Source organism: Saccopteryx bilineata, chromosome 1, assembly GCF_036850765.1.
Source record: "Saccopteryx bilineata isolate mSacBil1 chromosome 1, mSacBil1_pri_phased_curated, whole genome shotgun sequence".
Classification (NCBI taxonomy): domain Eukaryota; kingdom Metazoa; phylum Chordata; class Mammalia; order Chiroptera; family Emballonuridae; genus Saccopteryx; species Saccopteryx bilineata.
In genome coordinates, this window is record NC_089490.1 from 186,430,558 (window position 1) to 186,455,051 (window position 24,494).

General features: G+C 38.0%; 1 protein-coding gene across 1 annotated transcript in view; it reads left to right on the plus strand.

Moving 5' to 3' along the window:
• Positions 1–23,450, plus strand: part of TTC29 (tetratricopeptide repeat domain 29) — a 116,605-nt gene extending 93,155 nt beyond the window's left edge. Inside the window, exons 8-10 of the mRNA XM_066253457.1 lie at positions 6,548–6,639; positions 15,452–15,575; positions 22,935–23,450. Of these exons, the coding sequence (XP_066109554.1) occupies positions 6,548–6,639; positions 15,452–15,575; positions 22,935–23,192 (474 nt within the window). The 3' untranslated portion in view covers positions 23,193–23,450. The remainder of the gene's footprint in view (positions 1–6,547; positions 6,640–15,451; positions 15,576–22,934) is intronic.
• Positions 23,451–24,494: the final 1,044 nt, after the last annotated feature.

Genomic DNA, 24,494 nt, shown 5'->3' on the forward strand with positions numbered 1-24,494 from the left:
ATACCCAGAGGGAGATTTAATTAATTATCCCATAAGGCCCTTCCTTAGCCTGGTCTATGCCCCCAGAATAAAAGTCCCAACTGATTTTAAGTATTGAAATGACTAAGAACAGTGGGGTGAAGGTGATGATTGGAAAAAGAATGTACTATATAGGGAAAACAATAGCAAAAACCTGATGTAAGAGGAAGATTAGAGTTCATTAAAATTTTTGCAAAATTACAAAATTTTCATGTCAAATGGGCTAGATGTTAGAACTTATTTTTATGGTATTTCTGTGGATTGGATTATTTTCCTACAAAAGCAGTGATTAGATAGGGTCACCAGCCATAGCACAGCGGCCCATTTAAATTTCATGTCACTGATCAGTATTAGCTTGGATTGTGCATACTCTGCAGTGTTCCAGAAGAAGAAAAATATATTTCTTCTCCTTTTTCTAGGCAACAACTCTGTATAAAAGTTTGAACTTGAAATAATGGGAAACAAGGCAGCCAAATGCACCATGACACTGAACTGCCCAGAGAGGAGAAAGAGAGAAACTATGAATTGAAAAAGTCCTGCTTTTGCCACTTTTATAAAAGGCTACTTTTATGTGCATGTAGAATAAATAGATGCAGAGAATAACATGCCTTACTTTTAGACAATAATCAAATTTTTTCTTTGTAAGCAAAAAGATAAATTGCAGCCTGACCCACTGGTGGCGCAGTGGATAGAGCATTTGACTGGGACTCAGAGAAGCCAGGTTCAAAACCCAGATGTTGCCAGCTTGAGCACGGGCTCATCTGGTTTGAGCAGGGCTGACCAGCTTGAGTCCAACGTAGCTGGCTTGAGCAAGGGGTCACTCATTCTACTGTAGCCCCCTCCGCACACCACCCCAGTCAAGGCACATGTGAAAAAGCAATCAATGAGCCTGACCTGTGGTGGCGCAGTGGATAAAACGTCGACCTGGAAATGCTGAGGTCGCGGGTTCAAAACCCTGGGCTTGCCTGGTTAAGGCACATATGGGAGTTGATGCTTCCAGCTCCTCTCCCCTTCTCTCTCTCTGTCTCTCCTCTCTCTCTCTGTCTCTCCTCTCTCTCTCTGTTTCTCTCTCTCCTCTCTAAATGAATAAATAAATAAAAATGAATAAATAAATAAAAATAAAACATGGTCTTAAAAAAAAAGAAAGCAATCAATGAAAAACTAAGGTGCAATGAAGAACTGATGCTTCTCATCTCCCTTCCTGTCTGTCTGTCCCTATTTGTCCCTCTCTCTGTCTCTCTCTGTCTTTCTCTGTCTCTGTCACACACACACAAAAAGAAAACATAAATTGCGGCTTGAGAGTTTGTCACTTAATACCTTCAATTAGACCTTTGATTCTGTAGTCTATGTTTCTGGACAGTACTTTCTGTGTATGGACTTTTAAACAAACTTCTCTGTTGGACATTGTGGCTTCTCTATACCCTGGAGAAGCTGTCTTCCTTATGATAGCACATACCACTCCCATCTCCCATCCTTTATGTGAGCTGCCCTCCTCACTACTGACCAAATTCCTATCATTTCTTTAAAATGCAGATCGAGTTTCTCTTTCTACATAAAGCCTTTCCAGCCATTCTAACCCTCACTGTTCCTATGACTAGCTGAAATTCAGTTATTTATTTCATTATAAATTATCTCCCCATTACTTAAATACAGTGTAGACTGTGGGGGGCAAGGATTTTGCATTATTTGCTGCTATATTCCTCGCACCAAAATCGAGGCTTAGCCCAGAGAAGACACTCAGTAGTTAATAAAGTACGCAATGTCTTTGGACTAAATTTTTAGCCCTTTATGCAGACTTAAAGCACTATATCATTTCAATGTCTGTAAGTGTCATTGACTTAAATAGTAAGATCTTTAATAGCAGGATTGAATCTATTATATACACGTATGTACATTGAAATGAACATACATGTATTATATTTGAACTGAAATTATATATATAGTACATATATATAAATCTATAATTTTACCTTCAAGTTATATCTAATTAGCTAATGGAATGTACCAGAAGAGTTCTTTGCATAGTATATTAGTCCTGAAGGTTGAGCATTATTAAGAAAGTGATAATGAGAGGAACTAGAAATAGTTACTTTTTCAGGTATCTGTGATGGGCAAATGCCTGACTTTTGCATCTGCTGCTCCACCTTCCCACCCTACCTTTCCCATCTCTTCTGTGCTACTGTAATAAGGAACATTGTGGAAGAGTATATGGAGCGTCTAGAATACTAGAAGGTATTCCTCCCCCCAGAATTAGACCCCCCCAAAAGAACACAAAAGGACCAAAAAAGCTGAAGAAATTTCCCTGAGCAGATGCACACACACGGTTAAGAGAGGTGTTCCAAAAGGGAAGAGATCAGATGCCAAAATTGCTCAGAATTTTTCATAAGACAGACTTTTCAAGCAAAGAAAAGAAAAAAAAAATTTTTTTTTCTCTATCATTCTGTTCTTTCTATTTTAGCAACACACTAAAAATGAACCCAAGAGGGTAGCATGAGGGATCATGCGGTGACAGCTTTTCTGTATCTTAACTGTGTTGATGGTTACATGGCTATTTACATGTGATAAAATGGAGTGGAAGTAACACATACACACATACACACAAGTATATGTAAAACTGGTGAAATCTGAATTAGGTGCGTGGGTGGCTTCTACATCAAGTCCCTGGTTGTGATGTCGTACTATAATTACTCAAGATGATACCAGAGAAAACTAAGTGAAGGATAGTTGCATGTGAATTAACAATTGTCTTAAAAACCTTTTAAAACAAATAAACTGGGATTGTGTTTTCGTATAATAACAGTTTAGCAGAGGGGTGGGGAGACGATTCCATCTAATTTGGAAAAGTGAGACCAGGAGTGACAGTCAGCAGAGGGATTTAAAGTAAGTTTGAGTTGTGAAAGCGCATGTAAGGGCCATGATGACTGGGATTTTTTTCTGAGAGGAATTGCAGTGGAATAAAGAACAGGAAAATAGAAGAAGTCAGAAAGAGAGGAGTGGCAAGATCAAATAGTTCTTTTTTTTTTTCTGTTTCCAAGAATCCTCATAAATGGAAATCATAAGCATGCAAAAGAAACAAAACAATTGGATGGATATATACGTGTGTGTGTGTGTAAAATACTTGTGAGTATGTCGCACTCACTTTATTGATAGGCGATAATTTTGACTTAACTCCCATGCTCTTTTGAAGGCTGTTGCAACAAAAGAAATTAAGTCCTTAAAAGCTGATTTCACAATGCACAATTATTCAAAGGCTGTGTAGCATACTGCCAGCATTATTCTTTTGCACACTTTCATTTTTATGCTTAGTATTCTATTAATTTTGTTTTTAGGTGTGACTGATAGAAATGATCACATTTTCAGAACTTGAATTTTCTTTGAAAATGTCTTTCTAAATAAATAAATTTTGTTCTAGCAGAAAGATGGAGTCCATTGCCTTTAAATCTTCAAGTGAAATTATTTTCAAACTTTTATCTCAATTATTCACTGAAATCACTGGAGCACCTTGGTCCAGTGGCCATGTAGCATTCAATTTTTATTGGGTATATAGGAACTGACTTTTTCCAACTTTGGTAACTTTGTTATCACTGCAGTTTGGTGTTCATTGAAATTTACATAGTAGCATGCTTAATCAATGTTTTCTTCTGTCTCCTGACAAAGATTGATCAGGTTCATTGCTCATAAAATTTAAAGTTATATAATGAATTTTTAATTTGTCAACATATTTTGTAGCTGAGATTCTTTACGCTTGCTTCTCTGATGTGTGATGGTGCACTTTAACCTGCCAGACCCTGGACTTGCTTCCTACATACTGTACGCCACCGGACAGTCCGTGAAGTCCAGTGGACCTCAGATGCCCATACTGTACTTCCTCACTTGAAATATTCTTTGGAAAAAGGTTCCAGCCTTTGTCAAAGGATTCTGGTTGAGCAAAATTTATTAAAATTTAAATTAAACCTTGCCAACTTAAAAAAAAAATGTAAGGTAGCTTACTCTAAGATCAATATAAGACCTCTTTATTTTCTACAGAATTCATAATCTCATGTTATTTTTCCACTGCTTTTTATGAGGGTTTGGTTTTGTTTGTTTGTTTGTTTTAACAATATCCTTTCTACTCCCCTCTGGTTGAGCCACATAATTCCCCAGTCTGCTGGGTTGACCCTGAATCCTCCTCCCGATTTTGCCTGTCTGAGGTTACTGTCCACAGTAGTGCTCACATCTCCCTTTCCAGAGGAACGGGCCCTTTTTCTGACATAGGTGAGCCCCTCTGCTGCCCTCATCGGGGACCTCAACGTGGAGTTCATGCAGCTGACTGTTTCCCTGTTGGGCCTGTAATGACCTACGTTCTTCCCACTGCCTATGTATTTCTTGTGGGTAGATAAAGGAGATAGAGGAATTCCCTGAAGTTACAAATAAAATGGGTGTCTTTACCCTGAGGAGGGAAGCTTTCACCAGGAGGTGCCCACTGATGGCTGCTTAACAGATTCCCCAAGGCTCCCTGTCCTAAGGTTTACACAGCACCCATATTATCTTATGGTTGTCTCACAACAGCTCTCAGAAGTGGGTCTTGTGTTTTACTTCTAAGGAAATTAAACTTAGGGACCCTTCCAGGCCCAATTATGTTGGGAATAAAAAAGTTGGGACTTGTAACCAAGTCTTCTTACTCCATATCTGGCTCAATGAGGAAGTGTCTATTGAATCAATTCTAAAGCCAAAACCAAACCCAGACTGAGCTGTTGTTGTAGCCATGTTGCTCCCTGGATACACTGGTGTGGGACAGGAGCCATCAACACTGAAGTATCTACCTTGTAATTACTTGGACACCTACCCTCTTATCCTTGGGCTGAAGAGCCATGCCTCTAAGATAACATTGGGTACCCCCATTTATTACTGTACTGCTCTGGGGCCCATGGTGGCCAGGGGCATGGGGAGTGTGCAGTGTATGCAAGTGTTCAGCCCTGGAGAAGCCTGTCTGCAGTCACTGCTCATTCACACACAACGGTGCTGGTCCATAGTCTGTACCACTGTGACCATGAAGGCTGCAAGCTCGTTCTCTTCTGTTCCAGATTTCCTAAGGTCTAATGTAGCCCCTGGAATGCAGTAACAATATTTGCTGAAAACAAATGATTTTGGCACAAAATACAATATTCTTTTTTTTTTTTTACAATATTCAATCTTAAAGTTTTAGAATGTTCAATAAAAATATATTTTCCAAAAAAGATACTAAAATGTCTCTTTCCAAATTTTGATGTTTGGATTTAAAAGGCCTCTTATAAATTCACAAAATCCAGGGGTCTGCCTTTACCTCAGAAAGGTCTATGTCAAGTCATATCTGACTAAATCTAGGTGCTGTCAATTATGCAAAACCGAGTGAAAAGAATAGTCTCAGGTTTACACAAGGCTTACTAAAAGCCTAAAAATAGGGATTAAAAATTTGAACTCTGCAGGTTTAGTGGGAATTGAAACGCTGGGTCAGTATGTGTCAGTTAGTTTTAATATCATGCCCAAGCACTCACTTGGAAGCCACACCAAACCCAAATTTAATAAGGTGTCACCATGGCCTTCTTGAAATTATTTCCCTAGTATTAACTTTTAGAAAGTAAAGATGAATTCCAGTGCTGCTTCTAATACTTAATTCTCGGAGCTTCCGAATTCAGGCGGGAGCCCAACTGCTCACACTGAGGCCTCCCTCACACTGACGCTCTCGTTGCTGTCAAATGACTTTCACTAATTCCTTCTTAGAAAATGTGCAAAAAGGATTTCCATAGAGGTCTTTGGAGATTTCCTGTGTCCTCATGTGTGTAATACGTCAGATCAAGTAAAAATGAAGGAAGAAGAAAGAATGGGGATTTCGTTTTCCATATTTTCCTCCTCCTGGCCATTGAAAGGGAAAAAGAATAAAAAGGAAAATTCTATCATGCAGGTCATGTCCGTGTGAAATTAAATTTATATCATGTGTTTGTGGCAGCCACCATCGTTTGATTATTAAGGAGATTGTCAGTAATGAAGTACATTTGTAAGAAATATTTTTAGTGTATACTGAATACGTGTACAAACTGTGAAAAATGCATCTAATAAAATGATAGATTTAGAAATTGCCTGGCACCTAAATTCATGCTTTTCAAACAGCTATTTATAGAAAGAAAAGTGATATTTAAGCTACCATAGTAGAATATTATAATCTGCTTTATATTACCTTACATAATGGTCCCATATTTTAGAATAATGTTGTAAGCTATTCAATTATTCGTTCACACCTAAGTTATATAAATTGGAAGATTTTGGCTTGTGCAGGAAAATAATTCTTTTCACAAAAGTAAGACCTCACTGTCATGGCTTAAAGAGATGGTGTGAAATAAGTTACACTATAGATAAAAATAAACCAAACCAACATGAATTTTTAATAAACAAAAAAATATTTTATGGAGACATTGAGAGAACAAGTCTCAATTTTAATCGTTTCTGTTATGAAATGCAGCATCAGTGAATCCGGCCATGCCATGTGTTTACTATGTATTTCGGCTCCTGATAGGTCCTCAATGCTTACAGTAAAATCTCTGCAGACCTGGACGATGATCTCAGCCTGGAGAGAGCCTACGAAGCCATCGCCAAAGTCCTGCAGAGGTAAGTTAGCACATCCCTGTCTTCCTGTCACTGCGAATTCTCTCAGCCGCGAAAGACTTAAATTGTTTGAGGTCTGTCGCTTTCCATTACTGCCTGCTTAAATTTTAAGCAGTGCCCTTCTTAAGTGACCCTTTCATCGTAAGTTATTTTGAACCAATGTGGTATTTTAAAATAGGCACCTGAATTCTTCTTTGTCCCTCCCTTGCATTATTTTAGTTTTGATTTTCTGTGAGTTTAGCGATGACCTTGAAGGAAAGGGAGAAACCAGGTCACAGCTCACAGGTTAAGGAAGCAGAGAGCACGGAAAGATGGAGTGCGCTTCAGTGACTGTGGCCCGCTGTAACCTTCCCCATCTCCTCTTGGAGGAAACTGTCCACTCATGCTCCAGTCATCCTTCTTCCGTTAAGATGTCTCTCCTTTGAGCATATCTGGAGAAACAATTGGGTGCAGAAACAGTATTCCCAAAATTCATGTGAAACAGAAAATTTAACAAAAGTATACATGAAAAACTTCCAATACAAATTTTCCCATGGAAAGTGTCTGATTGGCTCTTTATTCTTTGTATCATGTTAGGTGTATACCCCATTTTATCTTTGCATTAGATAGCAGCATTAGTAGCATTATAATTTAAGCCAAAATAGTCTAAGAATAAGAAAACTTATCAAAGTAAAGGCCTTGGTTTTTGTTATGTTACCTTATATACAAGATACTTTTTAATAATAGGAGTAGTAATAATAACAATAGGGACAGATTGGTTCAAGGTCTCATTTCTTCCCATTTGTATTTCACTTGTAAATATATGCAGGGCAGCCTTTTAAAAGGTAAAATTGTTATTTGAAAGGCATTTAAAACATTGCAGGACTAGTGAACTAAAAGTACTATATTTATAAGGAAAGAATGGATGATTACTCAAGGAAGGCAGAACCACATGAGTGTTGTGGTCCCTCCCAAAAAACTGGTAACCCACCCGTGGAAGATTAGCTATCCTTTAAACTTCTACTTTACAAATAACCTTAAAGAAGCAGATGCTTAAACATAAAGATGAGATTTATAAGTATTCAATGTAGTATCTATTTGGAACACAAACTCTGCCCTTTTGTCCAGCTCATTTTGATTATTAAATTACCCAACTGTACTGTTAGCCCTGCCCAGAATCAGTAAAAAATGGTTGGATTATTTTTCTTGCTTTGTAGTAACAGACCTGGCCTGAGCCTATACTGTTAAATGAATGCAACCCTTAGCATGTTTCTAAAATAATTTTTAAAAAATGACATTGTGTTCCAACCTAACTAAAGAGATAAAACTCCAGGGGAAAATATTTTCTTTTATAAACATATTGAGCACTTAACTGTGTCACACATTTACACAAGTGTTGGAACACCCCTTTGGTTACCAAAATATAATTATTTTTGAAATTTCTGGAGACTGGAGTTTATCTTAAAATAATTCTCACCTGTTGACCTGGTGTTTCAGCTGGAATGGTTTATTGTCTCTGTAAGGTATTTTTTCCCCCACCGAGAAAGAAAGAAGGGGTCACAAAGTGTGGAATAATAAAGGCTTTATTGAGTACAGAGCACGCATCCTTCCCGATGAGGTTCCCTGGCCCCGAGAAAATATGGAGGCCAAGGAAGTCGCAAGGGGTGACCCGTGTGAGAGATATTTAAAGGGTTCCTAGGGTGGTCGAGTTAATATGACGTGGTGAAATCTCACTGGCTGACAAAGGTGTCGCTCTTTTCCAAAGGGCTCTTGGGAAGTTTCTTTTGGTGCGCTTGGTTGTGGGCGGTCCTAGCCAAAGTACCCGGGCCTGAGCTTTCCCTATTATCCACTCCGGGATATGAACTCCTGATCTATACAGTAAAAACTAAGGGGGAGTTGAACAATTACCAGTAGATATTGGCAATAACAACAACAGGCAATCTGATGTTTTAATTGGGCTACTTAAGTATTACGTGAGGTTCAGATGTGGGAAAGGATATAGCTATATGTGACATATCATGAAGTAAGGTGTGTTTTGGGTAGTCATAGGGACAATTCTATTACACTATTCTCACCAGTCAAGCAACCTGCCTCGGGCAAACAAAACGGGCAAGAAGATTCATGCCTACTTCACTCTTATACCAAATGAAACAAATTCTACTTCTAAGATTTTCCATCTACTAAATTACAAATGAAGCCATCAATGATTTATATGGTTGATGTGGGTTTTTAATTTTATAATGTTATACAATGTACAAGAATGCAGGAGACGCTTCTTATGAGGTCTTAGGGGAAAAGTGGTCCAAGGACACAGTAAGCTTTCCAATCCAAAGCTGCCATTTTGCAGAATTGGTGGCTGTTATGGAAGAGCACTCGGTGGAAGGTAAGCTTTGACATATTCTTTCACTGTTTCTGAAAAAACCTGGAAAGATGGACAGATATTTTTAAAACAAAAATTCTATACAGGCAGACAGCAGCACCCAATATATCTGAGAAGCCTTATTCAATCAAGTCCACTATTTCCTACAAATGTTTTGCTATGAATTTTGTGGTCATTTAAAAAAATTTTTGATTTGAGGGCTTGGCGTTTTTTGACACATGCATACATGTGCACACGTGTGTGCAGATGTACACACATATCTGTTTATCCCTTTCATAGTCCTAAACTGTCCTCAAATTAGCAGAAATGGAGCACAACCAAAACAGAGGAAATTACGGTGGTGTCAGCTGAGAAATAAATCAAGTTGCATCTGAAGCTTAGAGTCACCTCTAAATCTTTTTCTCAACCCGTGCAATTGCACAAGTTTCACTAATGGTAAGCCCATCTCTATAAACATATTTTATCTCTTTAAAAGAAATGGAAGAGGATAGCCATGTCTAGGATAAGTGTGTGTCTAAGGCTATCAGCTGAGCACGCATGAAAGGTGAATGAGCTTTAAGGCTGGAAGCTTCTAAAATGGTTATAAGAATTTATACTTTGCCTTCAATTGAAAACACACCACATTCCCTCAAGACTGAGGACTTGGCAATACAGAGTTGCTCACTTGGTAATGCTAGAACTATCCCTAGCATTTGAGTTATTGATGAAGGTTTTAATAGTCACCGGGGTTTGTTATTTTTTATGTTGTTCTGCAAATTAATATTAAGCAGCATAACAGAAAAGAAACATTTATAAAAATGTCTCATCTTCCTATTTGGAATACTAGTGAAAAAAAAAGAATCAGTATTCTAAAATAGTAACAATTGCCCTTGACATAGCTATGAAAGCCAGAACCAGAGTCCATAAAACAAAGAGAAAGTGAGTTGAAAAATTACTGAGTAAATATTATTATTATATGTAGACAGACAGGGTAAATTTGGGGGAGGGGAGGAAATAGCCTCTGGGGTTTATTTATAGCATTTTTTTGGCCTCATTTCCTGAAATCACTCATTTAACAAAATGGCACAACTCTCCAACATAATCAGGATAACTTATACAGGGGGGAAATTATAAAAATGACAGTTGTTCAAGACACCTTGGTCACAATTAGCCTAGGTGTATTCTATACCAATTGTAAATTTTCTTGTAAACTTGGCTTAAATTATTTCCTAGAAAACTTTCCACAGTGGACATCTTTAAATCAATAAGTTCAAAGTTTCAAGTGTGAAAATTACCTTTCTCTCATAGCTGAAAATTAATTTTTTCTTACCTGAGAGAAATGACATGCCCTAGTAATTTTCATATAGCCTTTAAAATGGAACATCCAGGCTCTGATGCAAAATCTCCTAAAAATGACCCCCCAAAATACATCAAAACATTTCTATTAATTCATGAAATTAAGGATAGCTTTTTACATTTTCTCCTGTCACTGATTCCATTTGCCTTATTACTTTCATCTGTGACCCACAGACTTGGTGGCACAATCAACAAACCCCTTAGTGGCCGCTTCATCTCTGCTCTATTTGATTTCTCCTCTCTGAGTAAATGATTAAGTTTTCATGCATTGGTTCAACCAAAATCTATGTTCACTCAACCACATCCTTTATTGATTACTTCTACTGCAAACAGTAGGCCAAGTGTGATATACATAATTGGACAGTTGTCAGGGGATGTGGGTGTTAACAGTCCTGTTTTCCCAGTTGGAAACTGGAATCACCTTGATACACAAATATTCTGCACTGTTTCATTCTCATCCTTTGGACCAAGGAGTCCTGTTCCTCAGAATATATGTTTTTAACTCTCTAAGGTCTGGTTGAATGAATTTAATGATTATACCATATAATACGCTGTTCAAGTTGCACCTGTGCACTGCATAGAGAAAACTGGAATTAATATTTGTCTAACATTTTAACCTTGTCCTTTAACTCATTTAAATCATCATCAGCTTTTCTGGAAGAAAAAAATATTTGATTCTATCCTTTCTAAAGAAGGACTGGCTTCTAAATCTATGGCTAACTTTTAAATTTAGAAATTCTTTAAGCAATATATAATGTTTATATACAGATGTTGTATTAGCAGCACTGCTGGCAATAGAACTGCATTCATTGATGGAGCATATAATTTATAACAGGAAGACTTTTTCTGTAGCATTATTTGTTAGAACAAGTTCCAGATACTTTTAGATGTTTTGGAGATCTGTTGCTCCTTTGAGATAAAAACAACTCGATTCACCCAACAATGTTTTTATTTATACTATTTTGCGTTTCTTACTGAACTTGTTTTTTTGTTTGTTTGTTTGTATATGCTATAATTTAACAATCCTCAGCTGGCCAAAATTAATTCAAAATGTACTTCCATCGAAAATATATCAGCTTTTAGGAATGTGAACATAAATAAGCTTCAGTGAGCCCATTTAGCTAAATAAAAAAATAATTTTCTTAAGGTTTTAGAGTGATATGCAAAGAAGTCTACTTTTTTCATGTTATCAATTTTTTCATGAATATTACAATCCAAGAAAGAATCTGGAGAGTTAACATCAATTTGATAAAACATGTTTGGTCCTAGAAATGTACAAATTTGCTCAAAATTCTAAGTGGTGTATTTTATTTATTAACACTTTTATACTCTTCAGCTCTCTCAATACCATTTTAGTTGTTCTACAAAGCAAGAATTTAAATCAAAGTAATGAGTGCACCTACCATGATATTTTATTTCGTGTCTGCATGTGAAATATCCCTTAAACAATTCATATTATTTTCTGGAGAATTGGGCTGTGCCTAAATAAGGAATAAAATTATTCATCTTTTGTTATGAAAAAGTAAGAACAGAATAACAAAAGTCATTGTTTCATTGGGAAAGTGAAATCTATTCTTTTTCTCAAATGTAGATTATTCTTGGTCCTGGCTGGTTTGCTCAGTGGTAGAGCATCAGCCTAGTGTTTGGTGTCCTGGGTCCAATTCTCGGTCAGGGCACATAGGAGAAGTGCCCATCTGCCTCTCCACCCCTCCCTCTCTCCCTTCTCTCTCTTTCTCTCCCCCTGCTGCAGCCATGACTCGATTGGAGTGAGTTGGCCCCAGGATCTGAGGATGGCTCTATGGCCTCCACCTCAGGAGCTAAGGAGAGCTTGGTTGCTGAGCAACTGAGCAACACCCCAGATGAGCAGAGTATTGCCCCCTAGTGGGCTTGCCAGGTGGATCCTGGTTGGAGGCATGTGGAAGTCTGTCTCTGCCTCCCCTCCTCTCATTGAATAAAAAATATATATATAGACTATTCTTTTACAAATAGAAAAGGAAAAAGGAATGCATCTTATAGTACCTGATCTCAAGTAAACATAAAGTGTTAGTTCTTTAACCCTGCCCCATGGAAAATAGACATCATAAGACTTTGCCTGTCCTGCAGAGTGTCTGTTCAAATCATGGTGTTTCGTTCATTGCATAAAGAAAGGTTTTAAAAAAGAAATGCGTAGCTAATTTGGCTTCTCAGAGGGTGGTAGAATCTTTCAAGTACAGAGCTGTGGATATGATAGCTTTTCACTTCATTGAGAGGTATAAATAATACTAGCTGTCATTTAAGGAATCTCTTTTATAAACCAGGCTACACTTATATGTAATTTTTCATCTCACAACATTTTCTGGTCATTTTAAAATGAGGAAGCTGAAGCTGAGAAAGAGTGCGGATGTATTCAGTTATTCAATGAAGATCCACGCTGGGATCCAAGCCTAGATCTTTCTAATACCCACCATAACACACTGTAACTTTAAAGCAATCTACCTTATTTTTTACAAACATACCACAGCTTATCCATGAAAATGAATGTTGTGCTCACCAGATCTTGGGAGGTTATGCAAGTTGATACCTCTAATCCTGCCGCCACCCTAAACTCCTGTGAAATGCTTTCTGGGCATGTGGCATATTCTTCTGAATAACTCCTATAGAAGTACATCATTGTTTGGGGGGTGGGTTTGATCTTTGCAAACAGCCTAAGGATTTAGAGTCACATTTACAAAAACTATAATAATCTTTAGAGATAACCCCATTTTGGGGACAAAATGGATTAAATTACTTATAAATGCTTTATAATAACATTATACTATGCAGATGTTTCCTAAAGAAGGATTCCAAAAGTGCTATCAGCTTCATCATTAGGTGACCCTTTAGAAGATAATCATGTGGAGGAAACTTTCCTCCTGTGCATGCTTAGTAAGTCTGGCCAATTGGAAACATGGGTGTACAGTTAGGATATGAATTGCCTAAAGTAAGCAGTTAGTGGAGGGGAGAGAACAGCGTTGGACAGAACTCTGAAAAGAGCCAACTTTGGGTGGGCACCTACCCCAATATCAGTGAGATATCCGGGAAGGTGAAGATATGAGAGAACTGAGAACACAGAGATCAGATGAAAGTCTGGACACTAGAGAGAGAGAAGCATTGGAGAAAGATGGGATGATTCACAGCAGGGATTCCCAATCTGTGTGTTGAAGACCTGGATGAAGGCACAGGAGGAAGAGCTTGGGAGTAGAGCAAGTAGCCTAAGAATCTATAAGCACACTGAACATTTGATGAAATTCGAAATTCAAACATGTTTCCCACAGTGCAAACTACAAATTTTCAAACTTATATAGGCGTTTTGAGTTTCCAATTGATTCCCTAGGTTTGGCTCCAAATCCTTCAGCTGCTTTTTAAGATCAAATTTACCCTACAAACTCTAGACTTGTTCTTGTGAGGAGAATATTGAAAGGGATGTGCTCGAAGTTTCAAAGCACTTTACAGAGGGTCCTCGGGTTACAACACAGTTCTGTTCCTACAACAGTAATGTAACCCAAATTTAGGTGTGAGTCGAAACACGCCCTAGCCTAACACAAAGGGAACACTTGCCCTTTTGACAGTTCAAAATGGCACAGGTAAGTGTACTGGGGGATGCCACCTCCCTCACTCATATGCCAGGTTATTGTGAATTCTTCCGCTGTGTGCAAACTAGTTCACCCATGTAGTCCATAAGTACAATGGTATCGGTGTAAGCTGAAGCACTCAGGTCTCAATTTTTTTAAGTTTTTATGGGAGTAAGCATCATAAACTTGAAACATCATATGTTGAGACTGTCATAACCCAAGGACCTCTTGTATACAGTTCATAGTACCATTCACTGTTAATCCATGTATGGATTTACATATTTATTTCTCCAAATTGACAGTGAAACTCTTTAAGAGTAAGAACCATATTCCCCAGAAAGTAGCATTCTAGGGTATTTGAGAGTCTCTCAAAGATTTCTTATTGTTACTGAAATATCCAGAAGACAGACATTTATAGTCATGAACTTCAAACAACCAATGACTGAGGTTCTCATGATTTACCTGGAAGCTTGCCTTTCATATGAACTGTATAAATATTTCCCACCTCAAACTTCCTACCATTTCTTGACTGGAAAATATATGAATGCCTAGTAAATACCAAGTACTCTGCTAGAAACTGTCTTTCTGAACATTTTACCAGTATATATAACACTTGTGTAAGTCATTTTAGTGATGTCTGACCTTTCACTGCTGAGGGACCCTTACAAAAACAAGCTACCATTCATCTTTTACAAACTTTAATAGGTTTTATTTTTTAAAAAACAGCTTTATTGAGATATAACTCATACACCATACAATTTGCCCTTTTAAAGTCTACAGTTCAGTAGTTTTCACTACATTTATGAAGTTGTGTGACCATCACCACTATTTAATTCAAGATTATTTTCATCACCCTGAAAAGAAATCCCTTAGCAATCACTCCCCATTCCCCTCTCACCCCTAACTTACTTTCTGTCTCTATGGATTTGCCTGTTCCGGACATTTCATGTAAATGAAATTATACAAGATTTAATTATTTATGATGGGCTTCTTTAAGTTAGCATGGTGCCAGGTTTATCCTTATTATAGCATGTATCAGTACTTCATTCCTTTTTATGGCTACATAATATTCCATTGTATGGATATACCACATTTTGCTTATTCATTCACTAATTGATAGACATTTGGGTTGTTTCCACTTCTTGAAGAATAATGTTGCTATGAACATTCATGTATAAGTTTTTGTGTGGACATATTTTCATTTCTCTTGGGTATATACACATGAATGGAATAGCTGGGTCATGTGATAACTATGTTAAAGTTTCTGAGGAACTGAAAAGCTGTTTTCTGAAACAGCTGCAGCAGTTTTACATTTCCTCAACAATACATGGGTGGCTTGAAAGTTTAAATTTTAACTTATATACTCCAACAAAATCACGCCACATGATTTTTAATTTTATATTTTCACTGTGAGTTTCATTATCCTGGTAACCATCTTGCACTTTCTAAAGCAGAGACACACAATTTCTTCTCTTTACTGTGACACTTAAGTGAAATGAAACCCAATAGTTTCCTACTTTATTTATTCTAGCCAAGGGCAGATGACAGAAGCAATTACGTACTTGAAAAAAGTTGTGAAAATTGCAAGAAACACTTTTCAAAGCCTTGATGTTGTGAAAGCAAGTACAATGCTTGGTGACATCTACAATGAAAAAGTGAGTATATGTATTTCTGGCTTATGGGGAAAAATTGTAGCATTAAAATTCTATTCTTATTTGAACCTCACTGTCCCCCAGTGTGTTATGCGGAATGGCCCCCAGACCGCAGGACTTAGTTAATGCACAGGGAAGTGACTGGAGAAACGTCTCTTTCTTTTTCTTCTTCCAGGACCAGAGTGCCATGTTGGGCACAGTCACCACAAGCCGCTAACACTAATTCACATCTTCATAGACAATGCAGGTCCTTAGTCATTTCAGATTTGAAGAGCAATTAAAATATTTCAATGTAAAGGAACTTCATTATAACGGTTGGCTTTTATCTGCTGACACTGACAGTCATCTCTTGCTCCAAATTCTTGTTTTACTAACCCAGCTGCGATGCCCCTGCTAGGTCCCTCGGGAGAAGACAGGACAATCCCAAGGGCAATTCTGCAGGAGATATGTAATTCTAACAAGAGATTGCTTATGTGAAAGAAGAGAGAAAAGTCTAAAATAAAAGTATCTCATTCAAGAGGCCATTACTAGTGAAACGCATTGGCCATAGCGGACGTGTGATTCATTTTCTCCTGCCTTTACCTTTTATTGCCTAGATTCTTCTTTAGAAATGGCAGGAAAGAGGCATGTTCTCCAGTTATAATTGCTGTTTTGGTCCTGAGTTGAACCTATCCTTTTGTGTGTGTATGTGTGACAGAGACAGAGAGAGGGACAGACGGGGACAGACAGACAGGAAGGGAAATGAGAAGCATCAATTCTTCATTGCGGCTCCTTAGTCTTCTTAGTTGTTGTTCACTGATTGCTTTCTCATATGTGCCTTTACTGGGGGGCTCCAGTAGAGCAAGTGACCACTTGCTCAAGCCAGCAAGCTTGGGCTCAAGCCAGTGACCCCACACTCAAGCTGGTGAGCCCACACTCAAGCCCGATGAGCCCGCGCTTAAGCCGGCAACCTCAGGGTTTCGAACCTGGGTCCTCTGGGTCCCAGTCCAACACTCTATTCACTGTGCCACAGCCTAGTCAGGCTGACCCTATCATTTTTGAGAGTAGTTACATTCTCAAATTGTGTTCATACTCGTTGTCTTAATCTTTCTGAGAGACTATTTATGTGGTAGTTAAAAGCACCAACCCTGGACCAGACTGCCTGGTTAAAATCCAAGCTCTTTCACTTACAAAATCTGTGGCCTGGGACAAGTTAATTTCCTCCTCAGCACTTCTGGTTTCTCACCTCCGAAGGTCGTTGTGAGTACTAAGTGAATATGTATGAAGCATTTCAAATAGAGTCTGGCAGTGGAAGTAAGTGGTCGCTATTATAATTCTCTCCACCCTTATGTGGTATCATGCAATTGGCCTTTCCAGAGTCTAAGAGGGTTTAAGTCACCTGCCCAGGTCTCCACGTTTTCTATGTGGCTGTGGTATTCAAACCCATACACTTAACCACTGTCGTCCCATGTTCCATATAATTGATTTTGATGATATCAGGATTATTTGGGCTTATGTTTTTTAAGGAAATAGAGTTTGAAGTTTACTTGAATGAATGAAATGGCTCATCTTTAGTTCCTGCTTTCGTTTAGCGTGCTTTCTAGTGGGGTGTCTTTGTACACTCTCTCTCTTGCATTTGCCCTGGCTCATCTGCCTCCCCTCTCCTGTCACTCACCATCATAAAGCTTCCTTTTCCTCGAATGTCACCTTCCTTCTTCTCCCCTCCTCCCTTGCCCACCTCGCTCCCTTCTCCCACCCCTGTCTTTCTGGAACCCCTCTTTCAGCCTTGGTCATCCCACCCTCTCCCTGAGTTCTTTCCACCCTGTCCCCTCCCCCATCTGCCGCCCCCATCGCAGCAGGTCTTTCCTGCACTGTGTGCTCCCACTGCCCCATCCGTCTCCGGGACTTCTGTCTCATTGATCTTGTGTGTGCTTTTGTTTACTCTTCGGGAAACTGGTGAAAAACAGACAAGGCCTATGTTCTGTGAGGCTTGTTGTCTACTGGGGGAGCTTATGCTCTAGTAGCAGAATTCACCTTTCAAATAAAAAGGTATAGTCTTACTTATTAAAAGGATTGTTCTTCAAAACAAAACTGCAAAAGCACCAACTACTTTACCCTACCACCAAACAATACCCAGAATTCTGCCTTTTCAGATAACATGAACGTCGAGTGTCAGCCTGTATCCTCCTAATTACAGAAAGCATAAGAAAAAATAAATAAACCTTTCTGAAGGGTAATATTTTTATATTTGCATTTTCTTAACATTATTACCAATAACTTGTATCTCATCAATATATTTTCTACTCTCTGATTATTAATTGTTGAAGAAGAGTTTAATATACAGAGGCTAGAGATGTGAATAATATTTAAAGGCTATGTCAACTACCAAAAGATAATTGTGTACCAGTTTATCTCTTCTAATATAAAATTGGAGAATTCCATGTATTTATGCCATATTCAAATGTACATTCCTTCAACTGTACAAGTTGACTCATACACCTTAGTGATTCCTTATATCTTAATGAAAGGGATAAGGATTCTATCTGCTTTGTTTATTATTTTATTCCAGTGCCTCGCAGAGAAAGCCTGGCACAGACTTGGTTAGCAAAAATATGTGAGTTTGTTGAATCAACCAGTAAGCTTATAACTAATTTTGTACAACTGAAGAGTAGTATTCTCTCACTTCTGAAATCCCAAACTTCTATTTACTTATGTACATCATCTCTGCATTTTGAAAACTTGTGCTAAATCTTTAAAAGCAACTCTAATGGTACTTGGCAGTATACCTTTTTAGGCCTTATTATGCCTTTTCTGGTTTCATATTATTCATGTAATATATTCTAATTATATTCTTAATAAATTCTAAGGAATAATATTATTATAAGACCACAATTATAATACAAAACTGTTTTCAAAAATGTTGGAGTTATTGTTTTCTCTAATATTTACACTGTTGTTATAGTTGAAGTTAATACATTTTAAAATATTTTTGTCTTGGATAAATTCTCTTATTTTATATAGTAAAATATTCTTTTTACCTCATAGTCCCAGAAGATGGGCACCTTCCCAACCCTCCTCATGTAATCTTTTGATGAAGTGTTAATTGAAAATATATAATTAATATAAAGTGGCCAATTGAGAACTTTTGAGGGAAAACAGAAATCCCATTTGGGATTTCTAATTCCTTAATAAGATCAAAAAAATAATCATGTAGTTAAAACAATGGTAGTTTCAACACTAAATTAGCAGGAAAACTATAAGAAATGATTCTTCCTTAGTACTGAGCAAATGCCCATTTATTTTGAGCTTGTTTATTGGATATAGAGTGACACTTTAGACACCAGAAAGAGTCTAGTAAGAATCAGAATTATGCGTGAAAATTCTGTTATAGTGTAATAACACAAGCTTTGTTTCAAGATCTATGATGTCATCAATGAAGTTGTCTCTTCCAGTAATATGCATTTATAAAGTGCATAAATACATTTGTATATTCTCAGACTCATGATTAAGATTGCCAGGATTAATTACTAGAATCTTCTGAATTTAAAATAGGATAGAGATTAACTAATTGATAACAGAAATGAACTATGAAGGGTTGGGCAGAACCTTTAGAGAAGAGATTAAATTTAAGAATTAAAAATCTAGAAATACAATGCACCTTAATCAAATCTTATCCCAGAAAGGTATGTGTAAAAAACCCTTGCATCTGAGAATTAATGTTGTATTTTATTAACAGTGTTTTAAACTAGAGAAATTTACACTGATACTAGTTTTATGGCAGTTGTATGTGTGTGTGTGTGTGCGTGTGTGTGTGTGAAGATTGGATACTAGGCACAATTTTAGGGAAGAGTTATTACCTAATTATAATGCTCCTATTTTAAGGGGAAAAAAGCACTTGCTAAATAAGATCTAATAAAAATTTTAGGCACATAAATATTTCCAGTAGCAGCTAGCTCACCTCTTTGACTGTAAACTTGGTTACTTGCTAAATTCACACTGCTTGGCATGGGGTTGGCATATAGTAGATACCCAGTAAATAAATAAATGAATGAATGAGTTTGTTTAAACATAAATGAAATAATATATAAAAACAATTCTGGAAATTTAAATATGTTTATTATTCATGGCCCCTAATTTTTTCCTAACCGAGCCTCTCACCTAAAACAACAAATAGCTCAGAATTATAAAGCTCGGAATTATAACTAGAACAATAATTAGACATTTATACTTTTCTTTTTAAACATAGAAATATTTGGTCTAGTCATTTATTTTTATCTAGTTTATCCTATATCTTTGATGTCTAACCAGATAATCTATAATTTCAATAAATTTTATTTTTATTTTCAATATTTCTGTAGTTTCTCAACTATATAATTTGCTAATTGGCATATAAATATTTGATAGTTTTATTTTTCCTAATTTAATCTTATTCTCATATAAACTCTGTTTTATATATTGAAATAAGAGAAAGAATTTTTCACCTCAGCAAATAAAAAATTATTATTGATACAATACAGAGGGACTCTGTTTAAATTAGCAAATTTAATTGGAATGAACCATTTGAATAAACAGTTCACCTAAACTGTCCCTATGGACATGTAACAGTGTTATATGTGCTGCTCATAATTGTCACATAAGCCCTATTTCCTCCCCTCCTCACTTTGCTAGCAACTTTTAATTCAATCAATTTGACTGTTCTCTGAACTCCATGATTATGCAGATGTATGTGGAATTGAGGGTGTATTTTACCTGAACTGGTACATGGTATAAAATTGTCTCTATAGTGTTTCTATTTCTAATTCCTTTATCAAATGTTCTGAGAGACTGACTTGAAAATTCATAATAAAGCATTCTCTTTTATAAAGGTTTCCTTTCAAAAGAGTATGCATGTATGTTTTTGTTTGTGTGTATGTGATAGAGAGTAAGGAGAGGACAGGGGACAAGGAGAGAGGGAAGGGCAAGAGGGGAGAGGAAAGGGCAAGAGGGGAGAGGGAAGGGCAGGAGGGGAGAGGGAAGGGCAGGAGGGGAGAGGGGAGGGCAGGAGGGGAGAGGGGAGGGAAGGAAGGGAGAGGGGAGGGCAGGAGGGTGGAGGGGAGGGCAGGAGGGTGGAGGGGAGGGCAGGAGGGTGGAGGAGAGGGCAGGAGGGTGGAGGAGAGGGCAGGAGGGTGGAGGAGAGGGCAGGAGGGTGGAGGAGAGGGCAGGAGAGGAGAGAGAAGGGCAGGAGGTTAGAGGAAAGGGCAGGAGGGGAGAGGGGAGTACAAGAGGGGAGAGGAAAGGGTAGGAGGGTGGAGGAGAGGGTAGGAGGGTAGAGGAGAGGGCAGGAGGGTGGAGGAGAGGGCAGGAAGGTGGAGGGGAGGGCAGGAGGGTAGAGGAGAGGGCAGGAGGGTGGAGGGGAGGGCAGGAGGGTAGAGGAGAGGGCAGGAGGGTGGAGGGGAGGGCAGGAGGGTAGAGGAGAGGGCAGGAGGGAAGAGGGAAGGGCAGGAGGGAAGAGGGAAGGGCAGGAGGTTAGAGGAAAGGGCAGGAGGGGAGAGGGGAGGACAAGAGGGGAGAGGAAAGGGTAGGAGGGTGGAGGAGAGGGCAGGAGGGTGAAGGGGAGGGCAGGAGGGTGGAGGGGAGGGCAGGAGGGGAGAGGGGAGGGCAGGAGGGGAGAGGGGAGGGAAGGAGGTTAGAGGAAAGGGCAGGAGGGGAGAGGGGAGGACAAGAGGGGAGAGGAAAGGGTAGGAGGGTGGAGGAGAGGGTAGGAGGGTAGAGGAGAGGGCAGGAGGGTGGAGGAGAGGGCAGGAGGGTAAGAGGGGAGAGGGAAGGGCAGGAGGAGAGACCAGAGTATGGAACCCAAGGTGTTATAAATCAGTGATGAAAGGAAATCTTGTTCCCTAGTGTCTGTATTAATATAGCTCAATCCTAAAAGTTATATCCTCCTTTTTGGAAACAGGGAGAGACAGTCGGACAGACTCCCGCATGCGCCCGACTGGGATCCACCCGGCACGCCCACCATTGGGGGCGACGCTCTGCCCACCAGGGGGCGATGCTCTGCCCATCCTGGGCGTCGCCATGTTGCGACCAGAGCCACTCTAGCACCTAAGGCAGAGGCCACAGAGCCATCCCCAGCGCCCAGGCCATCTTTGCTCCAATGGAGCCTTGGCTGCGGGAGGGGAAAAGAGAGACAGAGAGGAAGGCGCGGCGGAGGGGTGGAGAAGCAAATGGGCGCTTCTCCTGTGTGCCCTGGCCGGCAATCGAACCCGGGTCCTCCGCACGCTAGGGCGACGCTCTACCGCTGAGCCAACCGGCCAGGGCTATATCCTCCTTTAAGGAAGAGTTTTTAATGAGAATTTTCAGAAGACTTGAGGGTAGCAAAAGATAGTCTGTTTTCTATATGAGACTCTTCTTATTTTACAAATAATGAGACTCAGTTTCATTATTTGTAAAATAAAAAGATTTTCTCATAGGATGACTTATGAAATCTAATGACATAATATATATGAAGTATTTAGCATTGGCCTGACACTTCATAAAAGTTAGGGAAACACTATTTATTTGTAGGCAATAGCTTTTAAAAGGAGAGGTAAGAATAACCAAAAACAAACAAAAAAACACCCTGAAATTTTGTGACTTAATATGGTTCAAAGAACTTGGAGAAGAGATAGACATTTAAATGATCATTTGAGTCATGCTAGTCCTATCAAGATCATATATTTTTAAACTCTTGGATGCTCCCACATTCTCAATCAAGAATGGCATGTGCATGTGGGAAAACAAGATTAAAAGTTCAACCCGCAGATACATACATCTGTTTTCACTGATGATTGATTGAACAGGTTGGCTGAAAATGGTCTCCTGATGTGGCAGATGACTAAAGCTGGGTAACAAGATTTCATTAGGTAGGTCCAATGCTACAAGTAAGAGAAATCAATGTGGATTGGTTCACTCTTTCCCAAACTTCTTTTTGTTATCATGTATTAGGTTGAACCATATAAAAATGCTAATATTTTAAAATTTTTATCCAAAAATCTTAAGTTTCATACAGTTCAACCTGATAAAGATAGCTTCCTTAGTGAATTAACTTCAAGATTTGCATAGTTAGGAATCACAATGTTTAAAAAGAACCTTATTCTAACAGAGACTCTGCTTGCCATGACTTTTTTCTTAAAAATAGAGAAAGCAGTCAGTGAACACCTAAGGTGCCGCAATAAAGAATCGATGCTTCTCATCTCTCTCCCATCCTGTCTGTCTGTCCCTATCTGTCCCTCTCTCTGTCTCTAAAACAGCAACAACAAAAAATGAATCGCTATCACTTTTGAAAGAACAGTGTGGTATTTGCCAAGATGCGCAGATATGGGGAATGGTAACATGAAAATAAAAAAATTATTTCTCTTATATTCTTAGGGCTACTACAGCAAAGCTTCTGAATACTTTCAGCAAGCTTTTGACACAACAGTACAGCTAACAAACATTCCTCTGATGGATGAAACAAAAGTTCATTATGGAATAGCAAAGGCTCATCAGATAATGCTGACAGTTAACAACTATATAGAATCTGCCGATCTCACCAGCCTTGACTACCTGCTGTCGTGGAAAGAGAACAGAATTGACATTGAACCTGATCCAGCTGTTGATAAGGCATTGTTTTCTGAAAAAGTTTAGTTTTTGTATCATTCTTAATCTAAGTCATCTTTACTGTAAAGGTTTACTCAGTCATTGGTGATTTTAATTGTATGGGTAATCTTAATTCATTCATTACTACTGAATATTGGATGTACTTTCATGTTATATTATACCTTCAATTTGTAAGAAAAGCATAAAACCATGCTAATGATGCCTTCAACCTGATAAGACACCATTCTCATGCTATTTTTTATTTTAATTATCTTCAAAATTCAACAGGAAGTACTGACCAATTGTAAGGAATGTGAAATACACTTATGTTTTTAAAAAATGTTACGTGTTATATCTTATTGACAAGAGCAAGTGTTCTTAGATGCTAATTAGTATTAATATTATATTCTTACTTTTCTGATGGTAGTACATTTTTCTATTTTTTGCCAATTCAAATTTGAATATTAATTTAGATAATATGTGATAGTAATTTCAGTCAATGCCACCTTTTTTCTATATATGTTTTCTTGTGATAATTAGTCAAAATAGTCAATTACAAACAAAATGAGGTAGGTGAAGGTCAGTTTTGCATGTCAACTTGCCTACGCTCTAGTCCTCAGTTAAGAATTTTAGATTAGGGTCTTTTTGTAAATTTTAAACAGCACTGCTGCCTATGGTAGATCTTGTGTTACGTTATTATTTGTTTGCAAATCCATTTTTTTAAAGTAAAATATTTCAAATGTTTTGGGATAACTCAAATGGAATCATTAGGCAAAATTTTGTAACATGAAGAGACATTTCCTGCTTGGGAGTTTTGGGGTTTTTTTTCCCCTTTAGATAAAACAATAATCTCTTTTGGAATTTATTTCCTCCATAGAATAAATAGTAAATAATAGTAAATTGGGCACAAAGGAATTTTATTCACTCTTACATTAGCAGACTACCACTTACACTGATTGTCCTCTAGTTATAAAATAAGAAAGGTCTCATTCCAAATATATGTACAGTCAGAAAAAATAATAATATAAAATCTTTTAAAAAGAGATGTTTGTTGAATTTCAATGTACTCAAGTGCCCCAAAATAGTGTATGTGGTTAACTATTAACTAACCACTTCCAGATCTATTTTGCCCTCTTCAGAATGTTGTCTTGTCATATATATTTGGGAGTTCTGTAATTTTGAGTATTCTCCCTTTAGTTTCTTTTTCTTCCCAGGAGCTCAAGTAGAAGGAATATGAGCCACTTATTAGAATACTTGCCTTGATAAAAGGTTTGGTAAAGAGTAAGTTGTTACATTTTCAGATTTATCTTGAATAAACTTTAGCTATCACATGATAATCATAAAAAACAA